General features: G+C 43.6%; 1 protein-coding gene across 6 annotated transcripts in view; it reads right to left on the bottom strand.

Annotated features, from left to right (window-relative positions):
* Positions 1–1,205: 1,205 nt before the first annotated feature.
* Positions 1,206–27,516, bottom strand: part of elavl4 (ELAV like neuron-specific RNA binding protein 4) — a 134,460-nt gene continuing 108,149 nt past the window's right edge. For 3 of the 6 annotated variants that reach the window (XM_051653936.1, XM_051653939.1, XM_051653938.1), the window contains exons 6-8: positions 17,765–18,000; positions 8,624–8,662; positions 1,206–5,222 (exon numbers count right to left, since the gene is read on the bottom strand). In XM_051653936.1, the coding sequence (XP_051509896.1) occupies positions 4,895–5,222; positions 8,624–8,662; positions 17,765–18,000 (603 nt within the window). In that variant the 3' untranslated portion in view covers positions 1,206–4,894. The remainder of the gene's footprint in view (positions 5,223–8,623; positions 8,663–17,764; positions 18,001–27,516) is intronic. The other 3 variants (XM_051653937.1, XM_051653941.1, XM_051653940.1) reach the window with 3 other exon arrangements.

Raw genomic sequence — 27,516 nt, 5'->3', positions numbered from 1 at the left:
AATAAAAGTGAATGGTGACTGATGTTAATTTTCTGCATAACACCATGTCTACACTGGGCACGTCCGTTGACACAACACATTCAACACATGAACATTCTTAATGATTTGCAGAAAGCATGGACCAATCAGCTGTGAGCTCGAGTAGACTTCAACAAGAGTTAAACAGGGAAAATAACTCTTATTTTCCACAGAAATCCACTGATAATTATTTTTATTTTTATTATTATTATTTTTTTTTACTTATTTAATAATTATAAATATAAATTTTTTTGCAATGTTTTTGTTGTTAATACTGAGTAAACATGTGGTTAGACACAAAATATTATTGAAATAAGTAGATCAGAGACCAGAAACATCACAAGCTGGCTTAAATGTAGCAGTCAGAAGTTATTTAAATATGTAACAAACAAAATTTAAAGCAAAAAGATTCAAACATATGATATTTGGTAAATTTAATAATTTTATTTCAGACTGACGGGATGATAAAGTGGCTGGAGTAGCTCTGCAGCACGTAAGTAATAGAACGGGGCATCTGTTTACTGTCGGCACGTCAGACAGCTTCATTGATTATAAAGGAATCTATTTGCTTCTGACGCAACGCGCTGCTTGTGTCCGGTGAAGACAAGGTGTTACATCTCCTTTTGTGTTCCATGGAAGAAAAAAAGTCTTAACGGGTTTGGAACAACTCAAGGGTGAGAAAATGATGACAGAGTTACCATTTGTTTATGAACTATCTCTTTAACAATACAAATGTTGTTTAAAGGAGGATGAATTAATTTCTATATAGTCAACTGACTTCATAAATACAGTTTATTTGCCTATTTTCTTTTATTAAAGCAGGGACACGTAGTCTTTAAAAGGCAAAATTCAGTCAATTCTTCAGGAAGAATACAGGGGGCACTGTGCTCTCTTTATCATCTCACTATTCCACAGCTGTCTGTGCTGTATTACAGACTGCAAGAGGCATGCTTAATGTAATAACCTAAATTTTACCTTTAGTGAAAGTAATAACACTGGCATTTACGCACATTTGGATAACTGATCAAATTCATATCAAAAAGGTGCAGCTCAAGTGACATTTGGTGCCTGCAGGGTCATAAGAATTTAAACCTGAATATTTAAAATATCAGGATTTCTGAGTATATTGGTTTCATGAAGTTAAATCCAGTTGTGTTACATTTTTTGAACACGACATGGCGCCACACAACTTTCCACATCTTATTTTATTGTCCCAACATTCAAAAGTACAAATAATTCAAACACAACAGTTTTATGAAAAAGAAAAAAACATTTACAGCAAGTACTTTTTTTCCATATTTTGTTTCCAGTTTCAGAAATGACCTAAACTAGCAAGGATAACATGAAGTCATTCATCGCAGTAATTTGATTGGTAATAAGAATAAGGATAATGAGAATAATATTAATCATAGTAACAATAATCAATAATCGATAGATAAGTAATAACGTAAGTAGGAGAGACCAGCTTGGTCCGGTGAATTTTTTTTTTTTTCATCTTTTTTGTCTTAAAAGATTTATAGATTTTTCAGATAGTAAACAAACACATTTCAGGAGAAAATAAATTATGACAAGAGCCTTGTTCCTCACTTTGCCTTCCCTCCTACACTACTGGCTTATGGGTTCCTATTGGCAGGCTACCACTATAAGGCGCTACAGGGGGAGAGACGCTGCAATTTGGGCACACACTGTAAAGGCATGGACCCATGTTTCAAATACCCCCACAAACTCTCTCAAACACTCGCATGCACACACACACACACACGCACACACACACGCACAGACAGACGCATCCTAAACTTGTTCCCTTACAGCCATTGGTGCTCAGACACGCAGAGGGTGATGCCATTAACCAAAAGAGGAGGACATAATGTAGGAAATTTGTTCATTAGAACAACATTCTACTGGGGTCATTGCATAATTCAAACTCCCAGCCGCAGCGGGGTTTGAGAAGGGCTGTGCCGCCGCCCCTAGAGACGGAGCAGTGGAAGGATGGATGACATTATAGGTGTTGTTGAGGAGGTGGAGGAATGTAAGACTGTTCATGAACATACAGTATCTGCGTGATTTTCTTTAGTTCTCCAGCTTTCACACCGGTCTTATCTCAACATGAGCTGAGCTCTCCATTCAGGAAATTTACCTCTTAAAATAGACTATATCTTAGAAAATATATAACAGGTGTCATCTATCAAATAGTATCTTCTGTAGCTATTTCTTTTTTCTTCAACCAGTACAATCAGAGTCAACAACTTTTTTTTGGAGTATGGCAGAAGTCATTTACATGAAGGTTACATTTCAAATGCAATGAATAATACTAAAACAATACGGACACATATTGATCAAATTAGGGCTGCAAAGCCTGACATTAATGTGGTAGAGATCCATGAGAAACTACATTTCAGACCCACATTTTTGCATAAAGTTTAATCACAAAGCAACGGTAGTGTGTGGAGGGAGGACGGGAAGTGGCTTTTAAACTACACAAACTTATCACAGGTTATATTGAACCAGAACAACTGTTATAACATTCTATTAAGACTAAACTTTATTGAAAAAGATTTAAAGATTTATGTTTAACAAGACAAGAAAAAAGCAATAGCAAATTGAACTATCGGCTAGGTTATGCATAGCGAGTAACTGTTTCTATTAATAAGGGAAGAGCCTCACCAACCCTCTTGACATTTTTTTCGTTTTTGACTTTTAAATTTTTTTATATTGTAATTTTGATATATTGGTACAAAGCACAAACGTACTAAAATTTCTCAGTGCACAGGACTAATGGAAGAGCGTCTCCCCTAGTCATTTGTTCCCTTTAGCTCAGAAAGACCCCCCATCCCTGTACCAGAATCACGCAAAAACACAGACAACATAAGAAACGAACGAATAAATAAATAATCGAGATAAATAAATAATTTAATCAATGAAACAATCAATCAATCAATAAATAAATACAGATTTTCTCAAGAAGCTTTTTGTTCGATTTCTTTTGCTGCGGCGGTAAATCAAATAAATCGATCCAAATTTTCAATTATTTTTTTTTCTTGATTTTTTTTCTTTATCTTCACAAGCGACATGACAACATATTAAACAGGATTCCTCACGAGTTTTCTAAGTAACTGAACCATCACTTCATAAAGTTTTCATATGAAAAAAGACAATCCCAAACAAAAAGCAGGACAACTCAGATAGATATAGATATCGGAACAAAAAATGTTGACTATATATCATCTATTTGTACACAACAAAGAAAGACACAGTTGTAATAGATCCTTTGAGGAAACGAATACTAGACTAACAAAACTAGCTAATTATCGCTGAATTTCGACAAATGCTGTACACTCAGCAAATAACCTAGAAGTAAGCAAGCCAAAGAAAACTCGTCAAGTGATTCTACAAGGCCCAAATTTGTTTATCTGGGGGACCAGATGGGGGCCGACAATCAAAGTAAACAACAACAAAACAAAAAAGATAAAACAGCAGCTTAATATAATGCCAACATCAAAATTTTCTTTTTTTTCTCTCTAAACAACACGAAGAACAACAAAGTTGGATATTTAAGATATGTGAACCATGTAATATAGCACCTACTGTTGATCGCTAAAGGAAGTACATCTCAAATGCAATATCACAAAATTAGAGCAAACGAAACGCAATCATGTATGCTTTCCCAATGGATAAGTGTGTGTGTATACATATGTCTTTATTACTTATATCCCAAAGACTGATGGTCTAAATAAAATGAGTGGATGATGAGTGGCCTTGCTTTGGGCTCTTGACTGTGAAGATGTGATCGGCCTGGGAAGAATCCCTCTCCTATTGGGTATCGCTGTGGAGTAATTACTGCTATGAAAAATTACCAGCCTGAATTTGCATCCCTTGATAAATTCTTTAATCTACAAAACCATTTCCAATCCGGTTCTCCCCGAAAAACAAACAACCTTTGATCCTAAAAAGTACCACGGCAGAACGAACAAGACAAGGTGGCACCTGACCCCTCCCCTATCCCTAATTAGCCAGTCAAAATATTTTTCTCTTTTTTCAAATCCAGATTCTTGTAAAAATTCTTCAATAATTATTTGAATCATTAGTTATAAAAATAGATCTTCTTTCTCTTTATTTTTTCATTTTTTCTAAACGCATTTTCAAGCAAAGAGATTTTCTCTTTGGCAACAGTGTGTGTGTAGGTTTTTTGTTGTACGTAACGTGTCATCAGGAGTGCTTACCCATCCCTTCCCTCTCCCCTCCCCCTTATCCCCCGTGAGGACAGACATGTGTTTTGCTTGTAGTACAAAACCAAAACTATGCTAGAAACATCTTCTGCATTAGAGAAAAGGGATGGCGTCATCCCTGTCAAATAATTTGGGGGATTTCTAACAATTTACATCAAAACAAATGAATGAATGATCACTGATTTTTAAAAAGAGCCCCCTCCCGTTCTCTTACCAGGGAGGTGTTATTCTAACGACAGTGGATCCGGATTTAAGAAAGAAAGAATAAATCCTGAATCGAGACCAAGAGAGTTTGATCTAAAGAAGGACATTTTCTCCTTCAAAATAAGGGCGGTCTGGTTTTGCTACTGTTTACAGAGAAAAAAAAAAGAAAAAAAGAAAAGAAAACAACCACAAGAACTCAGAAGATATATAACAGAATCCCTGTACCACTTCCAGGGTCTCCAAATAATGAATATTCTCAATTTGTCATTTTGTAATACTTAGGCAGCATTGGCTTATAGGTCCAAAGTTATATTATAAGCCATATCCAGTTCTTTTTTGTGGGTTTGTTGATTGGGTGCGTTCCTGTTTTGAGTAGCTGAGTGGGCAGCGGTGGGTTTTAGTAATAGAGGAGCTGTTAGGAGCTACGCAAGTGATAGGAAGGGAGTTCAGGACTTGTGGGTCTTGTTGGTCTTGAAAGACACCTGCAAGACTCGGTCACCCAACCGATACCCATTCAGACTGGCGATGGCCATGGCCGCTTCGTCGTAGTTCGTCATGGTGACGAAACCGAACCCCTTGCACTTGTTGGTGTTGAAGTCGCGGATCACCTTGACGTTGTTGACGGCGCCGAATGGTCCGAAGAGCTGCCACAGAACACTCTCGTCTGAGTCTGGCGACAGGTTGTAGACGAAGATACACCAGCCCGTTCCTGTGTGACCTGGGATATTCATCCCTACTAGACTGGTCATGCTGTCAATAGTGATGGGAGAGAACCTGGAGGAAGAGAGAGAGTGAGAAATGAAAAAGATGAAAAAGGGAGGAAGTTGTTTTGTGGCACTGAATCACTGCTGAGAAACGTGCCGCTTCTAACTGTCTTCACCTGCTGATTATTGAAGAGTTGCGCTAAAACTCTGCATTGCTATGCAGACCTGCAATTTCACCTTCAAAATCAGACACAGGCAGATATGATCGTGATTAGGCCTGGAATATCACAAGATGTGTGCCATTGCAATCTTTCCATCTACCACTTTTTATCCATCACAAGTCTGAATATCTGCTCCATTCTTCAGACGCAAGGCAAACCGGTGGGGTTTCTGAATGGCGAATAAAAAGGCTGCGCTTCGATGCCGGCTGCAGGGGGCTGTGCAGAAGTGTCATTCACATGGGCTCCGAGACACAGAGCTCTTTTCTTTCTCTGTCTTCCTGTGCAGATCTATTGGGAAACTAAATTACAGGAACTCTGCACATTAATACCTTCAAAAATCATCAGAGATTTCGTATGCGACCGAGTAAATCTGCTCTTATTCTTGTAATCTTTCCTTTCTTCCCCATTTTTTCCTACCACATGATACAGAGATTTGAATGCTCAGTTGATTTCACTTAATTGCCTTTCCGCTTAAGGGAAATTTCCACTTTAAATAAAAGGTAAATTGGATAAAAGGTTCATTTTGTGTGCCACCTCTCAAGGAATGACTATAGGCATTATTGGGTGTGCTTTAATTGAGATTTCCGCTTTGCTGCCGCCGTCTTCAATGAAGAATGGGGGGGGGGGGGGGGGGATAGGAAGCTACCAGCAAGCAAAAAATGGAAGCCATGCTTTCCAGCTAGCTAGCATGGGGAACAAGAGTGTATTCCACCCACACCCTATGCCGCTCTGCAGTGTGTGACTGTGATCGATAGCACTGCACGGACTACGGGGCCGGCCAATTCCCTGCTTCTTGTTCTGCCAAGAATTACTCAGTCATTTCATCTGCGTTTTAGCTGGTTCATCCTGGCAGAGTCAATACATCTGTCTCTCTCTTTCTCTTTTGTGTCCTGTCGTTTGTGTCTCATAATGTAAATGAAGGGTATAATGGTAAGTCGGCTCACTTTGTGCCGTGTAACAAGCAACCATCTCATGACTTCAATTATGCTGGTATTTCACTGTAAATAATCAATCCAGCACCATTATTCATCATGGGAAGGAGGCAAAATATGGCTTTGTGGTAATCTGGATGCCAGTCATCTGTAGTAGAGCGAGCGGGTGAGGGTCAGACGAGCTTATTGCTGACACAGAGGCGTCTCGTGACTAATAGGGCAGGGCCGAGCGCTGTCTGTTGTTCTAACTCAGGCGAACAGTTGGACAAGGAGTTGCATAGCAACAAGCAACTGACCTGGAGCCATCCCACCCTTCTGTGCTGCCCACCTTCACCTAGTGATGCTCACTTCTATAGACTGGGCTTTGTTCATTAATTACCTACTGCAGTGTGCTCACTGAGCACAATGCCTCCCCCCTAAATTCTCTCTCTTTTTCTCTCTCTTGAGGCAAGCAGGCTTATGTGATTTCCTCCTGGCCTTTTTCAGCGATTTGACAGCTGATCGCACAGTGTAAATAAAAAGGCATCTTCGACTCTTCATTTGTTTTGAAAGATCTTGTTTTGCATATCCTGTTTTATTGTTTTCACTTCCTGAGACTTGTCAGCTCTCGACACAGAACAGATGAAGCACAAAGATTTTTTCGAAACTGGTTCTCTGCAAGCATGCTTTCCTAACAACAATAACTGGAATGGTTAATTCTGATCAGCATCCGCTAAACAGAAAAGATCTTCTCTAGAAAGATAAGAAATACACTAAAATTTGGAGCCTTTAGTCTTGAAACTATCTATGAAAAAACACACACATAATGCACAACCTTTCATGCTACCCCATCTTAGCCTTGAGTCTTTGGTGTTCAGTGGACATCAAAGTGTTTCAATAGATAGTAAAATATGCAACAAAATGTCATAAGCACTAAAACATGTTGAAAAGAAGCCTTTACACTAAAACCACAGCAGCACAAAGCAAAAAGAACATGAGCAAGCCCAACTGATCAGAGGCTCCTAAACCTGCAGTGAAATGCTACATTTCCTGCAGGGATCCAGGTGAGCTGTCACCCCCTCCGTCTAGCTCTACACCAGCTCATTTAAAAAAATAAATCCAAAAAATAAGGCATTAACTAACAGCCTTCGATCTAACCATTTAATATATTGTTAAAACTTTACAATACAGTTCTATTGGTTAACATTAGTTAAAAGGATAGTTCACCCAGAAATGAAAATTCTGTCATCATTTACTTGCCCTCGTGTTGTTCCATAAGGGAGAGTAAATGATGACAGATTTTTTTTTAATTTTTGGGCGAACTATTTCTTTGATGGTCAAAATATCGTTGTTCATTATTTGTTAATGTTATTTCCTATTACATTAATCAATGTTAATGTATACATCTTTAATGTAAAACAAGAGTTATTAATATATGTAGAAATTAACATTATCCAAGATTAATAAATGTTGCAAATATATTGTTCATTGTTAGTTTGTTCATTTCTTTGTTAACTAATGTAAATGAATGCAACCTTATTGTAAAGTGTCTCCAATTTATGTACAGCAATACACCGTGTCCTAACCAGGCATGATGCGACAAGTTTCCAACGACAAGAAATATTTCTGCCAATAAGAACTACAATTTAATGTTTAATGTTCAGTTATGTGAGTGGAATTTTGGACCAATGATATTTCATGATTGGCAGGGCTAACCAGCGTGATGCCTCAGAAATAAAAACTACGCGATTGACAAAATGTCCTGTTGCTCGTCACTTGTCGTTGACGCGGCTTGTTAGGACAGATTGACATGGAAGAAATCGTATGACTTTATCACATTGAGTCTGGTTAGGACACAATGTAAAGACTATATAATGAAACTATACAGAATTTTGTTACATTTTTGCCAGTGGTGGGTTTCTGTGTAAAAAATCGTATGCAGCTCTCTATAGTATAACCCTAAGCTGGACGGAGGTACGGCTTCAGCACCTGAATCCTGTGGAAGCCACGCCTCAAAACATTTGCTACACACAATAAAACACAAAATACCAAAACGGAATATAGAACTCATAATCATCATAATCAAACAATGCATACTCAACACTACAAATTATAAAAGATTCTTACACTTATGTTTTAGGGCTACTGATTGGTAGGTTGAAATAAGGAGTAATCGAGTTAAAAAATAAATTAAAAAAAGCAAAAACAAAAGGAAACTCAAGGAAAGAGGAAAACTTTGAACTGAATGCGTGTGATTTTTAGAAAAGAAGGAAGAAAAAAATTTGATAAAAATCATACTGTCAACATGGACATCTGGCATTCGGTGAAGTTTTAATTACCTCTTAACGCCATAGGCCATATTAAGCAAATTGTCCAGCCTGTAAAGAGAAGGAGGGTTCTGGGGTTAATGCCAGGCAGATGGTCGACTCACTCAATGGAACTAATGCTACATCCCTGCCTCACTGAAGGAAGACACCCATCCAACGATGGGCCATTACACTGTGCTGCCCCATCAGGCATCTCACAGAGTCAATCATACATCCAAAGAGCAGCAGACTTGAAGTAGCGCTAATGGTAACACAGGAGGCCACTCGAATGCCCACCCAGCACCACGCATACTTAATGCTATTGCTAGCTGCATTTTTGGGAGCATTTAGTCTTGAACTTAAAGGAATATTTCAGGTTCAATACAAGTTAAGCTCAATCAACAGCATTTGTGGCATAATATTGATTACCACAAAAATTAATTTTGACTTGCCCTCCTTTTCTTAAAAAAAGCAAAAATCTGGGTTACAGTGAGGCACTTAAAATGGAAGTGAAGGGGTCAATCCGTAAATGTTAAAATACTCACTATTTCAAAAGTATAGCCACCAGACATAAACAATATCCGTGTTAACATGATTTTAGTGTGCTAAAATTGCTTACTAACCTTTTCTGTGTAAAGTTATAGCATATTTTACAACTTCGTTGCCATGACGATGTAATGACAACCCTAAAACAACTAAAAATTACGATTTAATCAACTTTACAGCTTAAATAATACATGAATTTTAACAGAAGAACTAATGTAAGTGCTTTTATATTAAATTATAAGCTTCAGTTTTCTGCCTTTAAACACTCTAAAAATGGGCCCCATTCACTTCCATTATTAGTGCCCCACTGTAACCTTGATTTTTGCTTTTTTTAAAGAAAATGAGGTACGAGTCGATATAATTTTTTATGCCACAAATGCTGTCGATTAAGCTTAACTTTTATTGAACTCGGAATATTCCTTTAAGTCTAAGAATGTAGTAGTCATAAAATCGTTTATATTTTGCTATGGTCCGGGAACAGCAGCTATACTGGATAGCTTATTTTTCTGTTATGTATACTTATATAACTTTTGATAGATTTTGACTGACAGAGTCTATATACTGTACAGAAGATAAATTAAGACTTTTTGGCTGCTTTTCGAACTATGTGGAAGGGAGTGGAATTACAATTAAAGGGATAGTTTACCCAAAATTAAAAATTCTGTCTTTATTTACCTACTCTCATTTTTTCCAAACTTATATACAATTTTTACTCCATTAAACAAACAAAAAAAAAAAAAAAAAAAAAGGAGAGGTCTACCTTAGTCACTATTCACTTACATAACATCTTTATCCATGCAAGTGAATGGCAACTGAGGCTAACATTCTGCCTAACATCTCTCTTACTTTTCCACAGACGAAAGAAAGTTATACACTCTTGGAACAGGAAGAGATTGAGTAAATGATGAGAGAATTTCCATTTTTGGGTAAACTATCCCTTTAATTAACTTTAAGGAACTGACATTTTTTTCTCCTGTTTCTCTTTTAATATATAAAAAGGTGAATTCAGGCAATTCTGGACACTTTTGTAATAGAAATTAATGGCACAAAGTGGCCCAAATTACCTGAAGTCACCCATATATTGTTATACTGTAATGTATTTATACAGTATTGTGACGATTAAACAGTGATTAAAGGGGGATATGACAGTAAATAGAAAACAAATCAACTTGAAAAAAGAAAAAAAATGAATGCGATATTAAGAATGATTCTTAGTGCCGGAGAATGTATAGATGACATGCTAGTGTAATGGATGCAATTGGTCCGAGGGCATTTTTCAGCCTACCTGAAAACGTTAATATAAAATGACATTTCAGTGAAGTTGGAGGCAGCCTGTATTACGGCATTAACTGGGAGTGCCCTTTTGCTGTCTCTCTATTAGCCCCTGTAACCCACTGGGCCAGTGTATTACGCTTTCCTTCCCTGTCAGTCATTCTCATTTTGGGCTTCCGTCTGTTTGGCTACTCTGCGACCTCTGTCCTAACTCAGCTCGGCCCTGTCTCATTTCACACACAGACACCTCCCCACACACACACAAAGAAATTAGACACTTCAACTTCAAGATTCAGTAAGTATCCCTGAAACATGTATGGTCGGAGTCACCATTCAAATATAGGGGTGTGTTGTTGTTTTATGCAGGTGTTTGCTGTTGCAGTACTTGAAATGGCCTGCAGTGATCATACTATCAGATGGTGGCCCATGTGACTGGTGAGTTTAACTGAATTGTCAACATTCAGATTAATTATAATTAAACTATGAACTGATTTTGAGTTAAATGTTTTATCCCTCTTTGACTTGAACTCTCGTTTTCTATACTCAATTACACACACACACGTTGGTGCGCTATCCTTATGAGGACTCTCCATAGACATAATGATTTTTATACTGTACGAACTATAGATTCCCTAACCCTACCCCTAAACCTAACCCTCACAAAAAAACTTTTTGCAATTTTACATTTAAAAAAAAAAAAAAACATTGTTTAGTATGTTTTTTTAAGTGATTTGTATTATGGGGACACTAGAAATGTCCTCATAAACCACATTTATAGTATAATACCTTTGCAATTACCAGTTTGTACCCTAAAAACATGTCCTCGTAAACCACCTAAACCCACCTACACACACACACACACACACACACACAAACACACCCTCACACATTCACACACACACACAAGCACACACACTCACAAGCACACACACCCACACACAGCCTCTCTCTACGGTGGGTCAACAGTTGGTGACTACCTTCTATGAACTTGGAGAAAAAAACACAACAAAAATAAAACAAGGACATTCAGTGTGTCAAGTCATTAAGATGCCAATTAGCCAATTAGGGAGGCAGGTTGCTTTTGTGGGTAAATGAGATAATTGGTGAGAGGGCTCTGAGGTTCAAAACAGATATCTGCAGGCATGTCTCAGCCCAGCTCACCCAGCCTACAGCTTTTCACACGGCCTCTCTAAACACACACAACACAATGACGCCTTTGTAAAGGCCAACTAATACATGCAAATGGGGCTCATCCTTTTCATATCTCTTCAATAATAACTGCTTGTGATGTATGAGGAATTAATTACTAATTTCTGTCATCAGTATTGCTGAGCGGTGCTAATTGCTCAGCGAGTCTTATTTGTCTTAACAAAAAATCACTTGCTTTAGTAAACATCACACTGACAGTTCAGGCTTCTAGAGGAGATAGATGGTAACTCATCCAAAGTATTTCATAGCTAACTAGCTATCCTACTGATTTTCATGCTGGTGTAGATGCTGGTCTAGTTGGTGAACTAGCATAACCAAGCACAACTTAGTTGGTGAATGATGGTTGAGCATTTTGGTCTTTCTGGTGACACTGGTTCACAAAGAGAGTCTTGCTGGTTAAGCTAGTTAGTGTGCTGCACTTATACACTATTTACTTCTAGCTGAACTTTACAGCACATGGGAGCCTATTTTGGATTAAGCTAAGAAGATTAATACTTAACATACTGAAAGCAAAAACTGAACAAATAGCATTTTGCATATGCAAAGCTGAAGGTTCAAGAAGCTAAATGTCTAAAGCTTGAGTTATCAATACCGATTCAGATGTCTGCTTGATTGTGCACTGATATCTGCTATTATGAAACTGTAAACTTTCACTGCAAGATGACTTAATCTATATTGGCAAGCTTCACCAGCTCGAAGCTCATAAGACGTGACTCATAGTTAATGTGAATTAGCCTCAGAGGAAAGGAGATCTTAAGCAAAGACCTAGCAATTCAATAGCAGGATCAAAAGGTGTTGTTATTGTTGCCTGTTGTTTTGCCTACATGAGTAGTGAGGGCTATGCCAGAGAAATTTACTTTGCAGTGCTTTTAAAAAGGTCGAGAACTGCTGCTTTGGGCTGTAAAGGTGTTAGCTGCCAGAGTGAAGTTATTGCTGGCCTGCTGAACTGAAATGAAAGTAACAGATGTGAAATGAAAGAAGGGGAGGATGGCATATGAGAAAAAAACAACAACAGAGGGACATTGTAAATGACAGAACCCCACTGTCTCTTATCAATCCTTCACTTCTGTTTCTTTTTTTAATCTCGTTTTTGACATTTTTGAGGAATAATCATTCCTCGGTTACGACTAGTGGTGGGCGATATAGCAAAAAAAAAATCAATCTTAATATTTTTCAGCCTTTTTATGATGTTCAATATACAGTATATATTCAATATTTGCTCTGAAATGGCTTCAAATGTTGGTAACATTTCACAATAAGGATGTATTTGTTAAAATTAGCTCATGCATTAGGTATCATAACGTAACAATGGACAATTACTTTTATGGCACATTACATTACATTAACATTTAGTCATTTAGCAGAAGCTTTTACCCAAATTGACTTACAAAAAGGAACATAGCAAGCAATTTGTCATACAAAAGTCAACAATATCTGCAGTATCGTACTGTCAAGTTCTCAGATTAGCTGTAGTAGTAGTATAGTGTACTAAGCATATATTAATCTTTGTTAATGTTAATTCATCCAAATACTATTGTTCATTGTTAGTTAATGTTAGTTCAAAATGCATTAACTAATGTTAACATATACAAATTTTAATGTTAAAAATTATGTTAGTAAATGCTGAAATTAACATTAACCTAGTTTAATAAGTGCTGTAAAAGTGTTGCTTATTGTTAGTTCATGTTAACTAATGTAGTTAACTAATGTTACTGTAACAAATCGTCATGGTTACTTTCGTAACCTCCGTTCCCTGATGGAAGGAACGAGACGTTGTGTCGATGTAGTGACACTAGGGGTCACACTTGGGAGCCCCAAACACCTCTGCTTTTTTTAAAAAAGGCCAATGGAAATTGGCGAGTGGAATTTGCATGCCACTCCCCCGGACATACGGGTATAAAAGGAGCTGGTATGCAACCACTCATTCAGGTTTTGTGCTGAGGAGCTGAGACCAGGTTCCGGCCATTTCAGCGGGTAGTTCAGCGTTGTGGCAAGAGGGACACAATGTCTCGTTCCCTCCATCAGGGAACAGAGGTTACGAAAGTAACCATGACTCACTCGACATTGTGTCGATGTAGTGACATTAGGGGTCCCTATACAAAACGCCACAACTATCTGAACTGTGTTACGTGAACTGGCGGTGCGTGATGGGCAGACCGCTGTGTGACTCGTAGCCAGCGCACCAGGCCATCACGTAACCTCCCTCAATGCTCTTATGAGCGTCGAACGGTCCTTCAGGAACAAGTCGACTGCCCAACAAATAGGGACAGGCTAGCCCAGCCGTGAACATGACTGGGAGTCAAGAGCACACGTCTTCACCTCAAGGGAGGGGAAAGGCACTATGAGCAAGCGGTACACCCGGCCAGCTGTCTCGGAACTTACCTGTTCGTGCCTGCCAATGCACGGGATGAGACCGGCTCAACACAGAGATTGTAGAACCTCACAAAGGTGTTGGGTGCTGCCCAGCTCGCTGCTCTGCAGATGTCTGCCAAAGAGGCACCACTGGCCAGGGCCCAGGAGGCCGCCACACTCCTGGTAGAGTGGGCTTGTAAACCCCACAGGGGGTGGCACGTCCTGAGCCTGATATGCCATCGTGATGGCATCAATGACCCAGTGGGCGATCCTCTGTTTGGAGACAGCGCTTCCTTTCCGCTGTCCACCAAAGCAGACAAAGAGCTGCACTGAGCTTCTAAAGCTCTGCGTGCGATCCAAATAGATGTGTAAAGCTCGCACCGGACACAGCAACACCAAGGCTGGGTCTGCCTCCTCCTGGGGCAGCGCTTGCAGGTTCACCACCTGATCCCTAAATGGGGTCATGGGAACCTTGGGCACATAGCCCGGTTGGGGTCTCAGGATCACGTGAGAGTAGCCCGGACCAAACTCCAGGCACGTTTCTCTGACAGAGAACACCTGCAGGTCCCCTACCCTCTTGATGGAAGTGAGCGCAGTCAGGAGGGCAGTCTTCAAAAAGAGTGCCTTAAGCTAAGCTGACTCCAAGGGCTCAAAGGGAGCTCCCCGTAGACCCCGAAGGACTACAGAGAGGTCCCACGAGGGGACGAGGTGTGGTCTGGAGGGATTCAACCTCCTAGCGCCTCTCAGGAACCTGATGATCAAGTCGTGCTTCCCCAAGTACTGCATCGTGATGAGCCGAAATAGTGGGTACATACACCTTCAAGGTGGAGGGGGACAGCCGCCCCTCCAGCCTCTCCTGCAGGAAGGAAAGCACCAATCCGACTGCGCATCTCTGGGGCTCTTCGCGTCGGGAAGAACACCACTTAGTGAACAGACGCCACTTCAAGGCACACAGGTGCCTCGTAGAGGGAGCCCTAGCCTGAGTGATCGTGTCTACCACCTCGGGTGGTAGGCCACTTATGTCTTCCGTGTCCTGTCCAAGGGCCAGTTGTGGAGATTCCAGAGGTCTGGTCGCGGGTGCCAGATGGTGCCCCATCCCTGAGAAAGAAGGTCCTTCCTCAGGGGAATTCGCCAGGGGGGGGGCCTTCGCGAGGAGCGTGAGATCTGAGAACCACGTCTGGGTGGGACAGTAGGGTGCTACTAGGATGATCTGCTCCTCGTCCTCCCTGACTGTGCACAGGGTCTGTGCAAGTAGGTTCGCTGGGGGAAATGCGTATTTGCGTAGTCCAGAGGGCCAGCTGTGTGCCAGCGCATCTATACCGAGGGGTGCCTCGGTCAGGGCGTACCCAAGCGGGCAGTGGGAGGATTCCCGGGAAGCAAACAGGTCTACCTGTGCTCGACCGAATTGACTCCAAATCAGCTACACCACCTGAGGGTGGAGTCTCCACTCTACCCTGAGGGTAACCTGATGTGACAGCGCATCCGCTACGGTGTTGAGGCCACCTGGGATGTGAGTGGCTCGTGGTGACTTGAGGCGCTGCTGACTACAGAGGAGGAGATGGCGGGCGAGTTGTGACATGCAACGGGAGCGTAGACCGCCCTGACGGTTGATGTACGCTACCGTCGCTGTGTTGTACGTCCGGACCAACACGTGCTTGCCCTGGATCAACAGCCAGAACCTCCGCAGGGTGAGCAGTACTGCCAACAACTCTAGGCAGTAAACCTACAGGCCCTGGACGGGAGCTTCGGGCACCCATGCCAGGTGGCGGCACTCTGCAGACACAAGTGCACCGCGAGCGCCTTATCCACCTGGGGGATCACCGAATACCCCCTGGCCGCTCCACCATCGAGGGAAGTGAGAGCGGGGGAGCTGAAAGACCAAGACTGGGCAGTAAAAGGGGCCTCCCACGATCTTGTCAGCTCCTCATGCACTTCTGGAAAGAAAGGGACCGGTGCGGGGCGTGGCCGTGGGCGGCGCCCTGAGCCTAGGAACCAATCGTTGAGCCGCGAGGGGAGAGTGGAGGGTTCCACTCTAGCCCAACGCTCGCTGCCACCCGGGAAAGCATGTCTGTCATTTCCGCATCGGCCTGAGACTGGGCGACCATTCCCGAAGGAGGAAGCCCAGCTGAAGCCTCTGCATCAGACTGGACGGGCCCGCTCTCCGATGCTGCACTCGATAGCTCATCGTCTTCCCGAGCTCCGAAGGTCGAACTCGCCCTGAGATGAGCCGGCGGTCTCATCCGAAAGCCCGACCAGGGCAAGCGAGTGTGCTGGGGAATGGGAGGTCCGTGGAGGATACCCGGTGAAGGTGGTCCTATTGATGTCCCCAAATTGCCCCCAGTGCTAACCGACGTGGCCTCAAACCTGCAGGTAGAAGGACCGGTGCGGGGAGCCGCCGGGGTTGCATGACCGCAACGTTGCCATGGTCATGTTCTCGCAATGAGGACATGACCATCCATGAAAGATGTCTCTGCGTGGGCAGTGCCCAGACACGTAAGACAGTGATCGTGGCCGTCAGAAACGGAGAGATAACGACCGCACCCAGGAATAACACACAAACGGAAAGGCATCTTTAAAAAGAAGTTCTGTGCGTGCCGCTCTTTTTGTGAATGAAAATATACTCTTTTAGAATATACTCTCTTATTTTCGCTCTGCCTAAGTGCCCAGGGGCGTTCTCTGCACTCCATGGTTGCAGAGAGGGAGAAGCCACTGAAATGCGCCGTAAATCCAGCAGTTTTGAGGTGCGTCTTTGGAGGGAATTGAATTCAGTGCACTGAATACAACCGCTCGGCTCCGAAGAGAAAATCTGAATGAGTGGTTGCATACCAGCACCTTTTATACCCGTATGTCCGGGGGAGTGGCATGCAAATTCCACTCGCCAATTCCCATTGGCCTTTTTTCAAAAAAGCAGAGGTGTTTGGGGCTCCCAAGAGTGACCCCTAGTGTCACTACATCGACACAACGTCGAGTGAGTGACAGATAGGGAAACAACCTTATTGTAAAGTGTTACAAAAATGTTACATATAAATCAAGTTCAAATTTATCAAATTATATTTTCCACACTGTTTTGAATGATATATAAAGAACTATTTCTAATAATGTTCATGTACAGTATATGAACCAATATAAAAAATACTTACCCAATACTTAAATACTTAAATTAACCCCATAACACAATTAATAGCAATATTTACCTATATATAATTTTACACTTTATATAAAGCAGAAATAATTACCACGCTGAGAATTCCGTAGTTTTTTTTTTGTCATAACACAAATGAATTAGAGTTTTGAATCAAGTCAGAATGATTCAAGGATATAAATCAAACTTACCAACTCTAATTCCATTTCTACTACTGAAGTTTAAATGAAAGATGTTTTCAAAACAAATCTTAATGCTCTCATATTCTTTACTCATGAGACAAGAAAGGATTGCAAAACTAGTTTAATGACATGCTCTTTAGGAAACTTAATGATCAAATAAATAGCACCTTAAAATCATTGCGATATATTAATAATGTTAATTTTATATCACCAGCAAATTCATCATAAATATATTGTGAATATTAAATATATTGCCCAGCCCTAGTTGTGACAGAACTATAGGCAACATAGTTTTACAATTGCAACACCTATTTTCTAGTCTTAATACATATCTGTTTCACAAATTTTGCGGTATTCTCTATGGATTTATGCTTTATGAAATATTTGATAGGAAATATTCAGCACATTTTAGAATACTACTGTTTGCTCAGTGTAATCTGGTAGCTAATAGAACTTTCTGACTGTATTTACCTGAACCGCTGCGCTTGGTGGTGGAGGGGTCCAGGGTAGCGTCGGTTGGGGGACTGGTACAGCTGCGACAGTAGTGCCTGACTGGTCTTCTGGCTGGGGTTGTTGGCAAACTTCACCGTGATTGGCTCAGCAGCTCCGGAGGGCTTCTGTCCATTCAGACCCTTGATGGCTTCCTCAGCTTCTATCCTCTTATCAAAGCGAATGAAGCCCACACCTCGCGAGCCACCTGTGGGGCCAGCACACCAGAAACAACAAAGCATACACTTACTGGATTTATCCAGATTATAACAGCAAAATCAACCAAAACAGTGGGTCCACTGGGTCTCATTCACTATTAATTGCGAACAAGTATTTTTACTTACTGTAAGTATGCAATTTTCTTACCCTGCTTCTAATGTTGATGAATCTGGGTTATTCTAAATGATGAAATGTGCACACCAAGTTAGTAATTAACATGATACACATCCAAACAAACCGTCTCCATATAAGGGCATTCTGCACACTCATTTACTCAGGCTCACTTAGTAACTAAATTTCTTAAATAATCAAATCTCTTACTTAGTTACTCAATTACTCAAATATATTTAACATAAAACATATCGGCTTAACACATTCCATGTTTCGAAGGTCACTGTAATTACAAGATTCTGACTAGCAAAACCCGTACACTTCTTTGTGGAACTTGCAATTACAAGCTGTAAACTCGGAATTCTATGAAAGCTCTGACTTGATGTCATGACATCATGTAAAAAGAACCAACATGGCTGGGCCATAACAATTAAAGGTAATAGTGAACAAATTTTTTTTTTTAATTGTTGACATTGATTATTATGTCATTGTTTCCTGGAGCAGTTTCTTTGTTCTTAAATATTTTGCATGAACATATAGAGGTGAATTAATGTAGTGATAAATATTGTGCTGTTATCAACAACAAAGCCATTTTGGCGTTATGAATGTTGATATAAACACAAATAGCTTTTGAGTTTAGTGGACATGAACAGCTCCGATTAGAATCTCTGAGTTGCCATCTTGTAAATACAGTAATTCCGACACGATGTGAATGCAGCATATGGCCACGTCCACACTAATACGTTTACTATTAAAAATGCATTCATTTTGCTCTGTTTAAGTTTGTAAAGACTCTCCATTACTGCATACTTTGGAAAACGAGGACGTTAGAAAACTTAAAACTGACTTTTTAAACAAAAACGGTTAAGTATGGAATTTACCTAAATTAAAAAAATATACAAGCCCAAACATATTGATAAATCATGATTTGTGCATGAAAAAGTTGGCAAACTGTTTTTACGCACAAATACATGAGTATGCACAGTAAGTGAATGAGACCCAGTATGCCAACATACACGGACCCTTACTATCCATTTCTATATTTAGAAACAGAAATTATCCCGTAAATGATTCATTGTCGAAAACGACAAATGACAGAGATATGCAGTCTGTGTGACGGATCCCATTGCTGTGACACATTATGCAAATTAGGTGTGAGAGAACGAGAAGATTCTATTGGCCAGCCTACATTCCAGTGCTGTCAGGCAGACATGTAATTTCTTTTCTTTTCTTCATGAGAGAATGGCAATATTGTGTAGAGATGCTTTTGCCTGCTGGAGTGGCAATTGAGTGTGTGTGTGTATGAGTGTCTTGCTCAGCCGCATGCTGCGTGGTTTGCACCAGCTGACGGCCACACGCCGCCTCATGGTATGCAGCTTGTCCGTGACATTTCCATGTTTTCAAAGGCGATGGTTTTGACCGCTACCTGAAAGTAACATTTAAAAGAGCCTGGTTAACTGGGAGGTCTTTTGTTGGACTGGTTTTTAATGAGAATATCCTTCTGTGCTGGGGAGAGGTGCATGCGGAGATGACTCGCCAAGAGGGCAATTTGCATAATACAATGAACACATATGTGTGTATTTGTGTGCACCTTCACACTCACACACACTGCTTTGTATATTGTCAGTTCCTTCTCCCCTCACTGTCTCGGCTGTCACCCGCTAGTATTGATGTTTTCTGTTGTGCTGCCTGATTGTCTATTCAAATCAGTGTCTTTTGATATGTTCAGTTCTGCAAACAAATATTTGCACACAATCTTTTCAATGCAGCAAGTTTTCATTCAGACTGGCTGCATTACTCTCTTTCCCTCGCAGCATGAGTCATTCCTGACAGCTCTCTCCTTTCCCAAAACCTGCTCTCTTTAATTAGACTGACAGAGGTAAATGTTCGAAGAAAGAAAGTATGCATTATTCCAGGGAGTTTGGAATGCACGCTTTAGCTTTACACTCACCGCGGAGTGATGTTGAGGTCAAAGCAGACTCCTCAGAAAGTGGAGCAGAGAGAGGAAACCAGGAATGACACCTCCTCTCTCTGTTCCTCTCCTTCTCTCTCTGTCTGGATGATATGTGACATGCAACAGCTCAAGTATCTAAAAATACAAGAGATTACAAATTCTGTTTCATAAAATTTTGATCCAAAACTAGATGACTTTTTGTTTTTGTCTGTCAGTTTAAGTGCGCTGCAATGAACTGATGGATCTGCCACAAATTATATGCTATCGTTTCTTTCGCTTGGAGTGATAGATGAGCATAACTGAAACTGTAATTGTGGGAAGGTCAAAGGTCAAGCATTTTCAAACCTATTATGTGGCTATGGCATACTAACATGACTATTTCTGGCATATGCAGTATATACAGTTGAAGTCAGAAGTTTACATACACTATGGTTGAAGTCATTAAAACTCATTTTTTAACCATTCCACAGATTTAATATTAGCAAACCATAGTCTTGGCAAGTTGTTTAGGACATCCACTTTGTGCATGACACAAGTAATGTTTTCATAAATTGTTTACAGACAGATTGTTTTACTTTTAATTGTCTTTATCAGAATTACAGTGGGTCAAAAGTTTACATAAACTAAGTTAACTGTGCCATTAAGCAGCTTGGAAAATTCCAGAAAATGATGTCAAGCCTTTAGACAATTAGCCAATTAGCTTCTATAGAGGTGTACCTGTGGATGTATTTTAAGGCCTACCTTCAAACTCAGTGCCTCTTTGCTCAACATCATGGGAAAATCAAAAGAAATCAGCCAAGACCTAAGAAAAAAAATTGTGGACCTCCACAAGTCTGGTTCATCCTTGGGAGCAATTTCCAAATGCTTGAAGGTACCACGTTCATCTGTACAAACAACAGTTCGCAAGTATAAACACTATGGGACCACGCAGCCATCATACCGCTCAGGAACGAGACGCATTCTGTCTCCTAGAACTGAATGTAGTTTGGTGTGAAAAATGCAAATCATTCCCAAAATAACATCAAAGGACCTTGTGAAAATGTTGGAGGAAACAGGTAGACAAGTATCTATATCCACAGTAAAACGGGTCCTATATCGTCATAACCTGAAAGGCTGCTCAGCAAGGAAGAAGCCACTGCTCCAAAACTGCCATAAAAAGCCAGACTTCAGTTTGCAAGTGCACATGTGGACAAAGATCTTACTTTTTGGAGAAATGTCCTCTGGTCTTATGAAACAAAAATGGAACTGTTTAGCCATAATGAACATCATTATGTTTGAAGGAGAAAGGGTGAGGCTTTCAAGTCGAAGAACACCATACCAACCGTGAAGCATGGAGGTGGCAGCATCATGTTGTGGGGGTGCTTTGCTGCAGGAGGGACTTGTGCACTTCACAAAATAGATGGCATCACGAGGAAGGAAAATGATGTGGATATATTGAAGCAACATCTCAAGACATCACCCAGGAAGTTAAAGCTTGGTCGCAAATGGGTCTTCCAAATGGACAATGACCCCAAGCATACCTCCAAAGTTGTGGCAAAATGGCTTAAGGACAGCAAAACCAAGGTATTGGAGTGGCCATCACAAATCCCTGACCTCAGTCCAATAGAAACTGAAACAGCTTGTGCAAGCAAGGAGGCCTACAAACCTGACTCAGTTACACCAGTTCTGTCTGGAGGAATGGGCCAAAATTCCAGCAACTTATTGTGAGAAACTTGTGGAAGGCCACCCAAAAAGTTTGACCCAAGTTAAACAATTTAAAGGCAATGCTACCAAATACTAACAAAGTGTATGTAAACTTCTGACCCACTGGGACTATGATGAACGGAATAAAAGCTGAAATAAATCATTTTCTCTACTATTATTCTGACATTTCACATTCTTAAAATAAAATAGTGATCCTAACTGACCTAAGACAGGGAATGTTTTCTACGATTAAATGTCAGGACTTGTGAAAAACTGACTTTAAATGTATTTGGCTAAGGTGTATGTAAACTTCTGATTTCAACTGTATTAGGGGTGTAAAGGTTCACTCATCTCACGATTCGGTTCGGTTGTAAGAACTGTATAATAGAATGCTAAATTTAATAGTCGGATTTAAATATACCCACATTTATCCACCATTAATATGTAAGGAAATTGGTAGTATAAATGTACACGGTATGGATTAAGGTGCCCACATACCTCCACCAATAATATGTAGGAACAGTATGTCTGTTAGGAATTAAATTAAACTGTACGCATGTCTACGCCATTATGTAGGAAAATTTGTGACTTTGCATATCTCCAACAATAATACGTAGGAAATTGTATAATGGAATTATCCACGTTAGACCACCATTATAAGAAAGATATATGACAAATGGTCAGATTGCAAATCTGAATAAAATTCTCCACCATTAATACGTAATACAACGACTTGTTGTATCCAATCACAATTTATATCTAAGGAATTAGCCTAATAATGGAATTATGATTAATTCACTTATTGAAAGAATTAAGGTATACGTCTAATCACTCTGCCACGCTGAGTTGATATGAAACATCTGTTAACTCTTTAGAGTAATACTATTCTCATGGCTTATTGATGAAGCAGATGCCACCCGTCTCACGGCCGGCCGCCAAGAACCCGAGGAAGGCTTCGAAGCACCCCTGAGACGGGCGACCTAGGCACGTGAAAACCTGCTGCAGGCCTAGAGATGGTAAGCAGACCACTCCATCCCTCGGTGGAGGGCCGGGAAGAGAATCCTTTGCCTTTTCTTGGATTCGCCGCATGCCCGAAGGGCTGCGGCACCTACACGTTCAGTGTACCGTTCCTTTGTGGCAGGTATGGCGCTCCAGGGGCGGCCCCCCCGCCCCTGCGTGCCCAGCTGAAGCACAAACATGCCCACGCCAGACCGGTTCTGACAGACTGCGGGGACGACTTTCCTCCTCCCCCCTCCCTGACCGGCCCTATGGTGGGTATCCGGAGCCAGATAAGTTCTTCGATGTTCCCAGATTCAGCACAGCCACATAGTCAGGGCTCCAGCCCCCTCGACGTGGCATCTCAGGCTCCACCCCGTCGCGAGGCCTCACCCACCGGTATGTCCGACGTGATTGTCCCCTTGGTCCCCCTCACTCGGAGCTTGGAGGCGTGGCTCGCGCTCCCCAACCGATCGCAGTGGTTGATCAGGACCGTCTGACTCGGCTACAGGGTTCAGTTCACCAGGCGCCCGCCCAGGTTCAACGGCGTCCGCTTCGCTTCGGTGAAAGGTGAGAATGCCGCTACCCTGCGTGCGGAGATCGCTACCCTTCTGTGGAAGGGTGTGATAGAGCCTGTCCCTCCAGCCGAGATGAAGAAAGGGTTTTACAGCCCCTACTTCATCGTACAGAAGAAAGGCGGTGGGTTGCGGCCAATCTTGGACCTGCGAGTACTGAACCGGGCTCTGCACAGACTCCCGTTCAAGATAGTGATGTAAAAACACATTCTAGCGAGCGTCCGGCATTAAGATTGGTTCGCGGCGGTAGACCTGAAGGATGCGTACATCCATGTCTCGGTTTTACCTCGACACAGACCCTTCCTGCGGTTTGCTTTCGAGGGCCGGGCGTACCAGTACAAGGTCCTCCCCTTCGGCCTGTCCTTGTCCCCACGCATCTTCACGAAGGTGAAGGTGATCCTGCCCAATGGGGGAGGAGTTACTACAACATGGAGACTGGGGCAGAGGGGCTCTGCCCAAGGAAGACGCAGTTTGCCAGCAGGGAAATGAATTAGCGGAAGATATAGATCGCATGGGGTTAGTCTTACAGGGAACCGCCACATGCGGAGCACCTACCCCAGAAACGGGCTCTTAGTTAGCGCGTGTACTGGGCCGGCAGCGAGTCTCTCCGAACACTCAACTGCCACAGGGCTCGGAGGAAGTCAACCAGGAACAAATTTTGTGAACACTACTGAGAATTAACAGCGCGCGTCTTCAGCGCAAAAGGAGGTGGAAGGCGCTATGTGCAAGCGATACACCCGGCCGGCTATCCCGGGCTTATCCGCTTGTGTTGCGTGCCACTACCTGGGACGAAACCGGTTCCACCCGGAGGTTGTAGAACCTTGCAAAGGTGTTGGGTGTTGCCCAGCCCGCTGCTCTGCAAATGTCTGTTAGAGAGGCACCTCTGGCCAGGGCCCCAGAAGCCGCTACACCACGGGTAGAATGGGCTCGTAGCCCTACCTAGGGCGGCATGTTTTGGGCGAGATATGCCATAGTTATGGCGTCAACGAGCCAGTGGGCGATCCTCTGCTTGGAGACAGCGCTTCCTTTCCCCTGTGCACCAAAGCAGACAAAGAGCTGCTCAGAGACTCTAAAGTTCTGCGTGCGATCCAAATAGATGCGTAAAGCGCGCACCGGACACAGCAACGACAGGGCTGGGTCTGCCTCCTCCTGGGGCAGCGCTTGCAGGTTCACCACCTGGTCCCTAAAAGGAGTGGTGGGAACCTTGGGCACATAGCCCGGTCAGGGTCTCAGGATCACGTGAGAATAGCCCGGACCGAACTCCAGGCACGTTTCGCTGACAAAGAACGCTTGAGGGTCACCTACCCTCTTGATGGAAGTGAGTGCAGTCAGAAGGCAGTCTTCAAGGAGAGTGCCTTAAGCTCGGCTGACTGCAAAGCTCAAAGGGGGTTCTCTGTAGACCCTGAAAAACTACAGAAGTCCGATGAGGGAACGAGGCGCGGCCTGGAGGGATTCAGCCTCCTGGTGCCTCTTAGGAAACTGATGATCAGATCATGCTTCCCTAAGGACTTACCGTCGACTGTGTCGTGGTGTGCTGCTATGGCAGCAACGTACACCTTCAAGGTGGAAGGGGACAGCCTCCCTTCCAACCTCTCCTGCAGGAAGGAAAGCACTGATCTGACTGCGCATCTCTGGGGGTCTTCCCGACAGGAAGAACACCACTTAGCGAACAGACACCACTTAAAGGCATACAGGCGCCTCATAGAGGGAGCCCTAGCCTGAGTGAACGTGTCTACCATCGCAGGTGGGAGACAGCTTAGGTCTTCCGCATCCCGTCCAGGGGCCAGACATGGAGATTCCAGAGGTCTGGGCGCGGGTGCCGGATGGTGCCCCTTCCCTGAGAAAGAAGGTCCTACCTCAGGGGAATTTGCCCGGGGGAGCTGTCGCAAGGAGCGTGAGGTCCGAGCACCATGTCTGGGCAGGCCAGTAGGGTGCTTACCAGGATGACCTTCTCCTCGTCCTCCCTGACCTTGCACAGGGTCTGTGCAAGCAGGCTCACTGGGGGAAAATGCATATTTGCGAATGCCAGGGGACCAGCTGTGTGCCAGCGCGTCTATGCCGAGGAAGGCCTCGGTCAGGGTATACCAGAGCGGGCAGTGGGGAGGATTCTTGGGAGGCGAACAGGTGCACCTGTGCCTGTCGAATCAACTCCAAATCAGCTGGACCACCTGAAGGTGGAGTCTCCACTCTCCCTTGAGGGTAACCTGTTGTGACGGCGCATCCGCCGAAGTGTTGAGGTTGCCCGGGATGTGAGTGGCTTGCAGCAACTTGAGGTGCTGCTGACTCCGTTGGAGGAGACGGCGGGCAAGTTGTGACATACGGCGGGAGCGCAGACCGCCTTGGCGGTTGACATATTCTACCGCTGCCATGCTGTCTGTCCGAACTAGCAGGTGCTTGCCCTGGATCAATGACCGGAACCTCCGCAAGGCGAGCAGAATTGCCAGTAACTCGAGGCAGTTGATGTGCCAATGCAGCCGCAGACCCGTCCAGATGCCGGCGGCTGCGTGCCCATTGCCAACAGCGCCCCAGCCCGTTTTGGAGGCGTCTGTCATGACCATGACGCACCTGGAGACCAGTTCTAGGGGAACACCTGCTCGTAGAAACGAGAGGTCGGTCCAAGGGCTGAAAAGACGGTGACAGACCGACGTAATGGCCATGCGGTGTGTCCCGTGGTGCCATGCCCGTCTCGGGACTCGAGTCTGGAGCCAGTGCTGAAGCGGCCTCATATGCATCAACCCGAGCGGGGTGGCCACCGCCGAGGATGCCATATGCCCCAGGAGCCTCTGAAAAAGTTTCAGTGGAACCGCTGTTTTCTGTTTGAATGCCTTCAAACAGGCCAGCACCGACTGGGCGCGCTCGTTTGTAAGGTGCGCCATCAAGGAGACTGAGTCCAACTCCAAACCGAGAAAAGAGATGCTCTGAACCGGGAGGAGCTTGCTCTTTTCCCAGTTGACCCGAAGCCCTAGTCGGCTGAGGTGTGAGAGCACCAGGTCCCTGTGTGCGCATAACACATCTCGAGAGTGAGCTAAGATTAGCCAGTCGTCAAGATAGTTGAGAATGCGAATGCCCACCTCCTTTAACGGGGCAAGGGCAGCCTCTGCGATCTTCGTAAAGACGCGAGGAGACAGGGACAGGCCGAAAGGGAGGACTTGTACTGATACGCCTGACCCTCAAACGCGAACTGCAGGAAGGGTCTGTGTCGAGGAAGGATCGAGACGTGAAAGTACGCATCCTTCGGGTCTACCGCCACAAACCAATCTTGATGCTGGACGCTCACTAGAATGCGTCTTTGCATCAGCATCTTGAACGGGAGTCTGTGTAAAGCCTGGCGCAGTACTCGCAGGTCCAAGATTGGCCGCAACCCACCGCCTTTTTTCGGTACAATTAAGTAGGGGCTGTAAAACCCTTTCTTCATCACGGCTGGAGGGACAGGTTCTATCGCGTTCTTCCGTAGGAGGGTAGCGATCTCCGCACAAGGTAGCAGCGTTTTCGTCTTTCACCAAGGTGAAGTGGACACCGCTGAACCTGGGCGGATGCCCGGCGAAGTGAATCGCGCAGCCGAGTCGGACGGTCCGGACCAGCCCTCGTGACGGACTGGAAGGTGCAAGCCATGCATCCAAGTTCCGCGCAAGGGGGACCAAAGGGACAACGTCATCGGATGTACCGGCAGGTGGGGCCTCGCGGCGGGGCGGAGCTCGAGGTGCCACACCACGTCGTGGCCGTGCTGAGTCCGAGGACATCGAAGCACTTACCTGGCTCCTTGTGACCACCCCCGGAACAGCCTGGGACGGTGGAGGAAGAGGCCTGTCCTCGTGACCCGTGGAGACTGTCACATCGGGGGTGGATTTGTGCCATAGCTGGGTGCTCAGGTCGGGAGACCGCCGCTGGAGCGCCAACCTGCCAAATGGAGTGGTGGACGGTGGTCGTGATGCCAGCCGTACACACTGGATACGTGACCCAGGGAACAAGGAAACCACTCTTGCTGAGCTCTTGAGTACTGCAGCCACTTGGGCATGCAGCGCAATTAAATGCAAAAGGTAACAAAAAGATGAAGATCTGCTTACCATCTCCAGAGCAGCGGGTTTCGTTGTCCCTGGGTCGCCCGTCTCAAGGGCGCTTTGAAGCCTTTCACGGGTTCTGGGCGGCCGCGAGACAGGTGGCGTCTGCTTCCTGCGGTGGGCTCCACGCCAGGGCCA

Source organism: Myxocyprinus asiaticus, chromosome 24 (assembly GCF_019703515.2).
Source record: "Myxocyprinus asiaticus isolate MX2 ecotype Aquarium Trade chromosome 24, UBuf_Myxa_2, whole genome shotgun sequence".
NCBI classification, from domain to species: Eukaryota; Metazoa; Chordata; class Actinopteri; order Cypriniformes; family Catostomidae; genus Myxocyprinus; species Myxocyprinus asiaticus.
Note: the sequence above shows the minus strand (reverse complement) of the source record. Positions and strands in the feature narration are given on the sequence as shown.